Here is a 12,512-nt window from a genome sequence, read left to right as displayed (position 1 = left end):
CTCACCCGGCTGGCGGGTGACCAAGGCGGCCTGACCCGCAGCCCAAGTCACGGCCCCGCTTCGGGGGTTACGACCCCCTTGGCCGGGGCTGGCAGCGGCTGCGGCGGGGCGGGGCGGTCCCGGGAGGCGGAGGCGAGCGCCGGCGCAGGAGGCCGGGCCGAGCCGTGGCGGTCCGCGGAGGGCAGCGGCGCCGCGCTCCTGTCAGCCCGCGCCCGCCGCCGCGCAGCGACGCAGGGGCCGCGCTGGGCGCCCGGCTCGCCCTCGCCCCTGCGCCTCGTCTCTTCGGCCTCCCCCCGGATCGGTTTTATTTTGTTTTATTTTATTTTATTTTATTTTTTTTGAAGGGGAGGAGTGCGAAATCCAACTAAAAATGAGCCAAAATGTCTGAGAAAATGTCCAGCTTTCTGTACATCGGGGACATCGTGTCCCTGTACGCGGAGGGCTCTGTCAACGGGTTCATCAGCACGCTGGGGTGAGTGAGGGGCCGAGGGCGGGTGTGTGCGGGGGGCCGGCGGCGGCCGGGCCGTGCCCGCTGCGGGGTGGCGACCCGCGGGCAGCGCCGGCTGCAGCACAGGAAGCGGCCGGCAGCGCGCGCTGCCGCCGCGACCTCGGCGGCGGAGCGGGGAAAGTAGGAAGTGGTGAGCGGGGGAGATGGGGAAGGATGAGAGACCTTCTCGCACAGGCCCGGGGCAGCGGGGCCCGGGCAGGCGGCGGTGCCCGGCGGCGGCTCCGTGTGGGGCTGGCCGCGCTCCTCGCTCCCCGCTCGGCTCCTGCCGGGGCTGCACCGCCGGGCCAGCCCAAACCGGAATACCCGGCGTTTGCCAGAACCCGCTCTGGAGCAGTAACCCTGTGCCGTACCCAAACGCGTTAACGTAGTCATTAATCGTAGCTAAATTTTTCTTTTTTTTGGGGGGGAGGGGTGGGGGTGTCTTTATTTTATTGCACATCTGAGAATTTTTGACAAAGACGTGAAGGACAAAAACTTTGCTTTCTTGCTCATCATCATAATCAGCTAGTTAAACGTGCATCCCTTTACTTCTGGTTTGTGTTTGCCTGAAGTCTTGTCTGCGGTTGTTAATGATCAGGTATTTATAATCAGATACTTAATTTCATGGGGGTGCTTTTTCCATGAGCTCTTCTTTCTCTTTGCGGGGTGAAAAGATGTAGCTTAGCTGTGGCTACTTCACTGAACTACTCCTGCTTGCTTGAGGTTTTTATTAACCTTGACCACTTTAAATCACCTTTTTGGAATCCGGGACAGAAAACCACGGTGAATGATGATAGGAATACATTGATATCTTTCTTTAAACCATCACATAGTTTGGTTGGAGTGACATGTCCCGAGGGTGCAGTGGTTCCCTCTGATGTTCGCAGGAAAGCTGCAGTAGTTTCAGTGACTTTGTGGCATGTCCAAAGTGAGCATGTCCTTAAGCCTTTGTCAATGGAAACATCTCCTGCACTGCATGAATTGTAGCGATCCAGTCGACAAGGCAGCTCAAACTCTAGTTAAATACCAGTGTCGTTTGCTGCTTAAACGTTAGCGGTACTTTCAGAACAACAGTTAAACTTGCTAAGGCTGATCCGCTGCTAATTAACGTGTGCCTGGGTATCACTCTCGTATGTTGTATTAGGCTCCCTATGCCCTGAGCTCTCTTCAATGGGGGGCTGTAGGGTGAAGTAAGGGCAGTATTAAAATGCAAACAATGAATGTCTAAGTTACTTGGTGTGGTACTGTTACTGGAAAAGAGCTGGTGTTCAAGGTCCTTTATATTTTTTATCTTATTATTACTTCCTATCCTTGCTGTTCACTCATTTCATCTGTTGACAAGTGTTTTTCCATGGTTTGTTACTCTATTTGTTAATTTTGTGCCTTCTCTATCTGTGATTCTCTCTTTTGTCTCACATCTCCTTTTTTTTCGCTGACTCTTGTAATTTTAAATCCTGTCTGAAGACGACTGCTTTCTGCAACTGTTAATCACTGGATATTGTTTCTTATTCTTGTAACACCAGCATTTCTTTTTTGTTGGCATAATTTGTTGTTGAGTTGATTGGTTTTGTTGTTCTGTCTCATTGCTGTGTTCTGTTATCTGGGGGAAGCTAAATTTGCTGTACTTTTACTTTTCATTATGTTGAGAAATGTTCCTCATTTCTGAGAACGCCTGCTTGTCTGCAGTCATAGATGTTTCTGCTGCGACTGGTGCTTGTACCACTGCGTCTCACTTGAATACGTGTTGGCGTTCCCGGGTCGCAGTCTTCAGACTGCTGATCCTCCCCTCATCCCTTGGAGTTAGGGCAGGATATTTACCCCCAGTTTTATGGACGGGAAGCCAAGATCAAAGCTTGCCTAAGGCACATGGGAGCTCTTTACCAGAAGAAATAATTGAACTCAAGCCAACACCCTAACTAAGAGACCATCCAGGCCCTCTTTTAGGTAGCTAACCCAGCTCAAGAAAACTACCTGGGATGAGACAGGACTCCTGTGTGCGTCTCTCCTTCAGCGGCACGCCAGGAATTCAAGAATGCTGATGTAGCTCTGTCAGCTATTCAATACAGCTTTTTTTGTGCCCTGCTCCCAGGCATGGTAGAGGTAGCCGCAGAGCCAGGAGGCTGGAATTGAGGAGCTGAAGGCCTTGAAGGAAGTGTGAAGTCACCAGTGGAAAACTCCAATATCTGCTAAATGGGAATGCTGACCCCTCTGCTGGTGGTATGAGAGCTTGGACTGAAATTTAAAGTTGTGATGCCAAGTCATGTTGTCTGTGCCAGCTATTGCAATTACTGCCTTTGGACTGGTTGCAGCAACACAAGAGGCAGAAAAAACAACTGTATGTTCAGGGAAGACGTTTGCCCAGTTGCACGTTTGGTGTGCAACCATTGCTAAACTCCTGCATCTCCTGCATTCCTGCAGGTCCTCTGTTCGCAACCATCTGAAAAGAGGTGGCCTCATCTTCCAGAGGTGCCTCTTCTTGGTGAGGACAAAGTGGGGTAGGAGCGGGAATGATTGCTTGCTTGCTTCATTTGACTGATGCGGGTCCTTGTTTTATTGCTCTTGCCTGTATTGCTCAGGGTGCTGTTTTGAAAGGTGCTGGGCAAACTCACTTGTTGCTTACACTGTTGAGTCCATCAGGTAGTCTCATGCGGTTGCAAGAACTTGAAATCCAGCTCAGGTCTAGTGACTCTGCAGCAGGGAAAGAGTCCTGTTTATTTTAAGCTGCCAAAAGCTAATTGTTTCTTAAACAAAGTGCGAGTGAGGACATTCTATAAATAGGATAAAAAAGTGCACAGCACTTCTCCAAGTGGGGGAGATCTGTCACATCAAGCGGACCTTACTCCTTGAAGAGCTGAACCAGCTCAACAGATTAGTTTTGAGCGAGACTTCCAAGCAAAGGCTGTTTCAAGCGTTTTGGAATATTTTTTGTTCACTTGCTAGTGCAGAAATTTTCACGTGCTGAGTTTCCTCAGAAAACTTAAAGCCGAGAGAAAGATGCGGCTGAGCTATTCAGATCAAGTGTAGGGTGAGGTTAATATCTACTGTAACCTGAGTGTGGAAGTCTTCCTCTCGTGCAGTTTAGGAGGTCCTAACCCCCTTGTTTAGGAGACGGGGGATCCGTGCCTCTTGGCCCTGTGTCCAGGTGAGCGTTCTGAGGGGTGCTAGGTGGAGGCAGGAGTGCCTTTCCACACCTCCCTCTACAAAAAGGGTTTGAGAATCGCTGGAACAACGAGATTCTGTAAATGGGACCCAGAAGGTTGGGGCACTTCTTTGAGCTGGAAGAAACCTGTGCTCCTGTCTTTGTCTCTGAGCTGTTTCTTTACTATAAACAGCTGCTGGATGTGAGCGTGAGGGCTCTGCTTTCAGATTTGATCCCTCTCAGTCAGAAGAGGAAACTGAACCGCTCTTCCGCATCTGGGCTTAGCGCTGTAGCGTGGGATGGGGGCAGGGGCAGGGAAGTCAGGCAGCGCCGCCCCGAATTCTTCCTCCTGTATCCATATTTTAAAAGGGAGCGGTTGTGCTCAGTTTTTGGAAGAGGTATAATCACCTGTCTCCAGGAGGATGTTCCAGGCTGTAGATCCCAAGTGGAGAGGGGCACTCCTGGGTAATGGTACCGGAGGGGGTTTTCGGGCTCAGCATTCTCTGTTGACTACTGCAGGTCTTTGGGTACTTGAGGTACTGAGAGTCCAAGCGATCCCCTGCTCTTTTTTTCTGCTTGGCTTTGGGCTTATTCTGGGTTTGGATGCTGCTCTGAGGTGCTGATGATGTGTAATCTGGCTTTTCCAATATTAAGGCTCCCTGAGCTCCCCAGCCCTTCCTTTTTAAAAAGGAGAATGCTTTTGAATGTATAAACTGATAGTCTTGCAATTTAGTAAAGAAAAGAATTTATTTGGGAAAAGGAATTTACATCCATGGGTAGCTTTCTGCCATTTCAGAATATGTTTGGTAGTGGGTTATTGAACTGTGCTAATAATGTGGTTTTTTTCCCCATTTTTTGAGCTTTTAGTGTATTTTAGCTTCTGCACAGTTGGAGGCTTTATGACCCACAGGAGGAACATGGCAGAGCTAGGCAATGAATCCAGGTATCTTAAGTTGTCCTAGACCAGTGTCTGAACCTGGAGACTGCCTTCCCCAATATTTTGGCTGTAAATGTTGGCAATGATGCATGCTGGGAATTAGAGCTGCTATTAATCACCTCTTGGTACAATGAGGGGAAAAAAGTATTCTCGATTGGAGAGGCGGAAAAAAAGTAAGTAACAACAACGGCCAGCATCAGCTGTTGGAAAGTTTGACGATGGGCCTGTTAGTCACCATCAGTAGCTGCATTCCTGTCTCACCTCCATAAACGCGCTTTTGTGCCATAGCAGTGAGAAACCTCATGGAACATAATTAATGGAGCATGCAGCAGGAGCTGCCTGCTAGGTAATATATGGCCATAGATGACGAGGGGTGCTGAGACTTACTTCTAATTAGCAGCAAAAAGTGTGTTGTAGAGTATTCGGACTCGTTTTCTTGAGTTTAATGTTGATTTTTCTTGAACGACTTCTCTTAAGTTGTGGAAACGCTTGCCGGAACTTTCTTATTTGAAATGAGTATTACAGTTTTATTCAGGCTCCTTCACGGGGCTTTTGTGCATTAGTTGTCTTTTTGAAGTTGGACTGCACACACAAATTGAGTCAGTCATACTTTGTGAAGAGACAAGATTAAGTAGAAAGTGCTTATGGAACAGTATAAATCAAAATATTCCAAATACAACGAAGGCTAAAATGTGCCATCTTGGTGGCCTTAGGAATGATGCTAAGAGAAAAGATGTAGTGACTGATGATGCTTACAATGCACCAATGTATTATTTTCATCAGTGCACTTATTTTTTTTACCCTTCTCTTCTACTGTCTGAAAATGTAAGCTATGGTTAAGGAACGGAGTATACGCCCTTTAATTAATAGCACATTTTTCTTTCTTGTGCCAGCTGACAAAACATAATTAGTCAGGAAAGAATAAAAAGCCTGAAGAAAGTGAGAGTGGCATAACTAGAATTACGCATAATTTAATTCTGCTGCATATAGAATCACATAATACCTAGAAGAGGGAATGGAAGATGAATTTCAGCTTTCCTGTAGGCAAAAGCATGTGTATGTTTTATTACCTAGGTACTTTATCCTCCAGACTGACAGTACCAATGAGATTTGACAGTTTTGATCGTGTGTTTCTTAATTTTTTTTTTATATACTGTGCAGGATTAGCATTTTCAGAAATACGTTCTCTTGGTTGTCTTCCTAATGCAAAGGCACTGGTCTGAATTCTGCAGCTACTTTGAATGTATGCTAACGTACCTGGGAACATAATTTGGGCCATTATATGACACCTTTCAGCTGTATGGTGTATTTCTTTTCTGTGATAACTTTCTTAAGCGTAAGCTATATTATATGCATTATTAAATACCTTCATTGATCTTACAATAAATGCCACATAAGCAGAGATGTAGACATATAAATACAACTCTGTATCTTGCAAATCTTCCAATTCAATACATATATCAAAGCTTATATCCTCTGTGATTATCCACTCACATTAGCAATTAGGCACCGCTCCAGCTTTGCCATTTATAATGAACTTATTTTGATGCTCATTTCAAATACTTTAACAACAGTGCAGTCTTTAAATAAACAATGAGACAAAGCTTTCCACAAAGCACTCTTATGGGAATGCAGCAAGTAATGAGCCCCGGAGGGGGTTGGTTTGTTTTAGAAGTTTTACTCGCACACAGAGCGCAGCTTGGGTGTGAAAGAACATAGGATTAGACTTAATTACGGTATTATGATTTATGAGACTGCACGCTAAAATGTAATATCCTTGGTTCAAAGAGCTCATTATCAAACAGAAATGGAGAGAAAATTGGCGTTAGGGAAAGAACCAATTGATTTAATGTAAAAGTGAGTTTGCCCGTAAGCTGTGTGGTGGAAATAAGAGGACTCGAATTTTGAATTGAGAAAAGTGGTGTGGCTATGACAACTTCTGTAGTTCTCAGCTGGGCTATGGCTAATGTGGGGAGTAGTCAGGAAAGAGAGGGGAGATTCTTTAACTTGCATGACTTTAAGTCTGATTTAACGTCCTTTTACATAATGAGGGGATTAACTAAACAGTCTTTACATGGTTCTCAGGCTCACTAGAAATCAAGGTTATGCTATATTTTAAAAGTGCCACAGAAGAAAGAGTCGGATCAATCTCTGACTTCCCCAGCTGGGAACATTATCTCCTCAGAGGCACGTGAACCTTTGCTCTGTCGGGTGTTTTACTGTACCGCGAGGTGTTTGAAATCCACTGCCCTTCGTTGTTAATGGTGCAGGCTGCTGCTGCTGCTTGGCTGAAGTGTGAGCCTGCTTGTTGGGCAATAGCACAAAGCCATGTCCTCTGCATGTGCGTTTAACGCACTTGAAAGTCTGGTTTCTGCTTGCCTTGAAAGGTCTGTTACTGGTACGAAAGGGAGACTGGTGAAGTCCATATTGAAGTTCATATGACTTTGTTATACTTGATTAGGGATATTTATGGAAAAAATGGAGAAAGGAAAATGAATGGGAGTTCAGGATTTTACTTTTTTTCTTGTCTGTGTTGTGTTTTGTCACTTATTCGGAGATGCGTATTTTATTTATATTAAGGACATAAAACCCCTTATGACTGATTCTTTTAAACCTTCATTTGTTATTTGTAAATCTGATTCCATCTAATTACTTGAATCAGCAGTTCCATTGCTGCGTAGATGTATAGACACTTCCTGACGCAGGTCCTGGTTTCAGCTGTTTATAATGATGCTAAACCTTGACTTTTTGGACCCAAGATAGATGCCTGGGGCTGAATGTTTGTGTGTGGAAAGTTTCAAGTAAAATGGCATTACTGAGAACAGGATAAGCAAAAATGCATCGGTTATACCTGTTTTAAAAAAATGGATCTTGCAACTCTGTGTCGAGAGCCTCCCTGAGCTGCAGCACTGTCTTTGGACCCACTTCTCCTCCAGCATGGAGGGCTTGTACTTCTCTGCCCCTTTGGAAATTTGCAGGTTTTGACAGCCGTGGGTTGAGGAAGGATTTCATTCGGACCCCTACAGCCGCATGGGCTGTCTCGGTACCTGCTTCTTGCCGAGGGCAGCGGGTGTTACCTGGCAGGGGCAGCTTCTCCTCTCTGCTGGCACTGGGCACCAAGAGGCCCCCATCTGACCTGCGGCTGTGTGGGAGCTGAATGCCAGTTTGCAGGATTTCCAGCTTCCTTACCTAGGGGGCACAGGAAAGCTTCAGTCGTCCAACTGCTTTGTGTTCCATCTCTCTGGAGAAGTAAAAATAATTTCTGTTTTTACTACCTCAGTTCCCTTCAAATATGAAACAAACTTAAACCAAGAAATTACGTTCTAGCAAGGTAATGGTTTTGATTGCAAAATTGGAAACAGAGTTAAATAAGGAAAGCAAAAGACAGAGAAAACACAGGCTTAAAACGTACTTGTTATTCATGTCTTGTATTAAGCATCGCTTGAGGTTTTGAGGGGCTATTTTGGCTGTGGTAGCCAAAAGATTGTGTCAGGAGGAGTCTTGTTGCTCTAGTGCTGTTTTTCCAACTGTCTTTCTGTGCCTGAATCTCTCTCTACCTCTTATGCTAATTTGTTGGCATTTTTTTTTGATTGCTGTTGAATAGAAATGAAGCATTGTCCAAAGCATGTGATTTTAAAACAATTCTTATTTATTGCTTAATAATAAAGGAAAGAGGACCCTGAAGTGTTGGCCAGGCTGGGCTGCCTGGGGCTGTCCCTGTGCGCGCTGCTGCACTGTCCCGCAGCGTACCTGAGAATGAGCCGCCCCTTCCAGAGCTCCTGCAGCGCTGGTTCTTCTGCTCGGGTTTACCTTTTGACTTAGCAAGCAAAGTGAATTGTCGTTATAAACTTTGGGCAGACTTTGCAAACCATGTCCCTGAGTGCTTTTTCCCCTCTTCCTGTTGCTCCGTAGCTTGCCTTCTGGGCCTCTAGTTTGAGGGGGTCCTTTCGCGCTAGTGCTAGATGGAGTTTGGCAACTTGAGATGCTGCTTGTGCTGAAGCTGCCCCAGCCCTTCGTGGGCTTCACAGGTGCATCACATCGCCTGAGCAGCATTTTCCTTGCCGTTACTTCTGCCGGCTGATGGGTGACCATGGCGTTGCTATAGATTGCAGAAAAGGAAACGGGAAAACAGTCTCCCCTGTCCTTTCAGCGCTCCCTCTCTGGCCCCTGGACGATGAAGAGGAGGGAGGGGTGTGTTGGTGAATGTAGGGTGAGGCGGTAGAGAAATCAGCAGAGCAAGGGTGCATGGAAAGAGGTAGGTGTGCGTGGTGGGGCAGTAACTGATGTGCGTGGTCTAAAAGGCAGCATGCGTTAGAAGGGAAGTAGGGCTGAAGAGGAACAGAAGGAGATGGACAGTTGCTGAGAGATCTGCAGTCCCCTGCTGACAGAAAATACCTCTGAAAGCTACGGGCAAACTGTATTTATTTCTTTTCAAATTACTGCACATGGAAGAAATCAGCTTGTCGCTGCTGCTGTTTACTTTGATATTTCAAATGGTGGAGGTCTGTGCTGAGGCTAGTATGGTCTCAAACAACTGAATATTTAATATTTTTTTCCCAGAGTTTTTGGTGTTTAGGAAAATGCATAGTAATACTACCTTCTCCAAGAGAATGTCTGAGTTACAAAGTCAGTTCCTCAGAAAGAAATAGCAGTCTTAAGATTGCCTATGGTACCTAACGAAATGCTTTGTGTAAAAGCACAACAGTCCTTACTGATGTGGTCCTGTACTGTTGTTTGCAATGTATGGCTGACTTGCTAAGTGCATGTGATGCCCAATGCTTTTGTAACAACTAAGGTTATATATAATGAATTGTGGTACTTTGGTAATCTTTTTATGTAATAAATTTTGGCCAGTTCATTTGAAATGCCCCTTTAGGTTGTTGTTGCCACATGAGTGAAGGCATGGAGTTGAAATTTTTGTGAAATTACTTGGCAGAAGAAGGCTAGAAGAGCGTATTCAAGTGTGGTTATTATAATTTGGCACTGTAAGTTAAGCTTACTATAGCTCTTTTCTGTGCAAAGAATTGATATTAAAACAGTAATCAAGTTTTTGTTCTTTGACCTCTGGCAGATAAAAATCAATGTCATTTAAAAAAAATCAACAAACAAACCCTGAAACAAGGCTTTTCATATGAATCTCAACATACAGAAACTTCTTATGATCCAATGCTTGGACTTCTTATCTTGATTTTCTTTTAGAGCCTTGTTTGAATTTCAAACAGATTTTTTTTCCCTGCACTTGACACACACAAGTTAATCAATGTCGCGGCGGCAGCTGAAAGCATGCAGTCGCAGGATTGGGAAAACAACTGCTTAAATTCATGGTAAGCCCCAAATTTTTATACCCGCTGCCCACAGTTAAAAGACAGCAACCCAGTTCTTAGGGTTTTTCCTCTTCTCAGTGTAAACTTGTGCTGGTGTTCCTGTGTGCCGAGCAGAGGCAGGTCAAGCACAGGCGTCTCCGAGCCACCCAGCTATCTGCCTGCCTCCTGAGGGTGCTTTGGATGAAAGCTGGAGGAGCGGCAGGCACAAGCCACCGAGGCATCCCCAGCCACCCCTGCAGGACGTGTTTCAGTTCAGTGCAGGGAATTTTGCTTGGCTCCAGTGTGCATCTACATCCTCATGCCTGTGAAGTTTTGTGTACTTGTATAATCTTGAGCGCTGTGATGTGGAAAATTTAACTAGGCAGCTTTAGCGCGCAGCCAACTTGCATGTGACCAGTATAGTTTTGTCCTGAATCTTGCAATACCTGATATCATTTGTAAAGTCCCAACTCCTGGGGCTCTATGAATTTTGGGTATCCTCAGCTTCTCCCTTGTGGATGTGGAGAAAAGCTTGAAAACAGGAATGGTCACAAATGGTGTGTGTGTAATTGTGTAAGAAGCGCCCTGAGTTTAGTAGTAATTTTCTTCCACTAACTTAAAATCAGAGCACATGCTTTGCAGGCTGGGGAGCTAACTAACGGTATGCGAGTACTTGAGACTAGAAACAGTACTTTTTGCATGACCTTGTTGATCTCATTTTAAAGTTAGCTGGGCTTAGATTTCTGATGGGGTCCCCAGTTGTTCCAGATAACTGAAACAGTAGTGTGCTTTGCTAAAATATTCTCGGTCACCTTTTCAATCTGGATAATGTTTTTTTTATTGTTCAGAAACAATAAATGAAGAGAGGAAACAAAAGTAATGTATTGGGAAAGACTGGATATCAGTTTTGAAAACACTAAGAGCAGATCTTTGTACAGTTGTGAATGGTGAAAAATGTTCAAATGCATCACTAAGCAAGTTCCATTCTTCCAATCAAAGAATAAAAGTTTTAAGGCTACCTAGAAAGTTTAAAAAAAAATATTCCTTCATTTAAAAAAACCCAACAAACTGCGCCAAGTGAAAAAGGTTAACTGCCTGTTAGTAGTACTTACTGTGATATCTTGGACAATTTCTAACTTAGATTATTGCCTTTTGCTAAGGGAGACTCAATTTCAGCCAAATGCACCGTCCTCTCCTTGCCGTCTGCCACTTGTGAGGCTGCCAGTCTGTAGACTTCGCTCCTGTTCCAGATTTGAAAAACAGGGCCTAGTGAGATTGACTCTTTACAGAGAAAGAAAGGGTTAAGTGGAGAATTTTGTGGAATTTCATTGTTCTAAAATGAGGTTTTACATCAGGCTTGCTGATGTAAAAATCAGGTAGGGCAATGTCTGTAATGCTTCTCAGGTTGAAGACAGAACTTCGTAAGTCAAGCTTTACTGTCAAACAGATTTCATAAGTAATGAACTGATGTAATAAATATTTTGGATTTTAGTGTTGCTATAAGAACAGTAAAGCTGACTATTTCAGTGAATACAGGAAGTCCAAGTTTCAAATAAGATGTTCAGGTATCTTTGTAGATCTCCTTACATATCATTGCTGTCATCGTAGCATGTTATCTGTAATGAATATTAGAATACAGAAAAAAAAATCCTTGCCTTTAAATGGTAAAAGTACAAAATAACATACAGAAAATTTAGCGTGGTTTTTTTTTTGGTAGTGAGGAGGTAATAATTTGTGTCAGGCTGTAGGTGACAGTTTGTTATATATTGTATATTCTTTTAATCAGAAGAAGTAATTAACAAAATAGCGGCAAAGTTTCATGACATTATTTCCTGTATAGGTGGTCTGAGATGTAGGTCCTACACCTGCAAATTTGTAGACTTAAACTGCAAATATGTCTCGAGGCAATTTTTTAAAAGAACCTGTTGAGGAAGATCCAAGTTAAGATTTCTACTTCCCTGGCTAGATCTTCTGGAGTAGCAAAAGATAGATTAGGATTTGATCATGAAACCATTCAGAGGCAGGCATCTGGCTCTTCAGAGAGGGCACTGATACGGACCCTGGGCAGCTGCAGGATTTGGGTTAGAGGTATGCTCAATTTGTGTTAGCAATGGCTTCCCTTGCAAAACCAAAACGAGGTCAGGACCTGGCAAGCAGTAAGTCTTGTCTGTATTAACTTCTGTAGTTGAACAGGTTTTTCTGCCACTGAATGTAAGGACCAATTACTGTATTTCCCCCGTCCCCATGTAATATCTAGGATACAGTAAAACCATTATATGTAAAGTTCTGGGATAACGCCTCATTTGAAGCAATACCGTGCGTTAGGCTGGTGAGTCAAACTCCCGGTCTGCGGGACAGTCTCATCTGGTCCATTTCCTTTCTATGGCAGATTAAACTGTCTCCTGTGATCAGGCTGCTCTTAATAGAATCATTTTACGTGAGTAGAACTGGGAGTGGGACAGTGCTGGTTTGAGTTTTCAACCATGGATCTAAAGTATGTTTAAAGGGAAATATTGTAATAAGGGATGGGAGACAAGCAGAGGAGCGACTTGCACAAGGTCGTTGACAAGTTGTAGGAAATAACCAAAGACTGCAAGTTCTGGGCCAGCGCTCTTTTTATAAATGTTGATCTGGTAAGATGTTCAG

The 12,512-nt window shown here is 44.3% G+C and overlaps 1 protein-coding gene across 1 annotated transcript in view; it reads left to right on the top strand.

Moving 5' to 3' along the window:
- Nucleotides 1–235: 235 nt before the first annotated feature.
- ITPR2 (inositol 1,4,5-trisphosphate receptor type 2) overlaps nt 236–12,512 on the top strand; it is a 262,261-nt gene continuing 249,984 nt past the window's right edge. Inside the window, exon 1 of the mRNA XM_075161128.1 lies at nt 236–472. Coding sequence (XP_075017229.1) covers nt 381–472 — 92 coding nt within the window. The 5' untranslated portion in view covers nt 236–380. The remainder of the gene's footprint in view (nt 473–12,512) is intronic.

Source organism: Calonectris borealis, chromosome 1 (genome assembly GCF_964195595.1).
Source record: "Calonectris borealis chromosome 1, bCalBor7.hap1.2, whole genome shotgun sequence".
NCBI classification, from domain to species: domain Eukaryota; kingdom Metazoa; phylum Chordata; class Aves; order Procellariiformes; family Procellariidae; genus Calonectris; species Calonectris borealis.
This window is presented reverse-complemented; position numbering and strand designations above follow the sequence as displayed.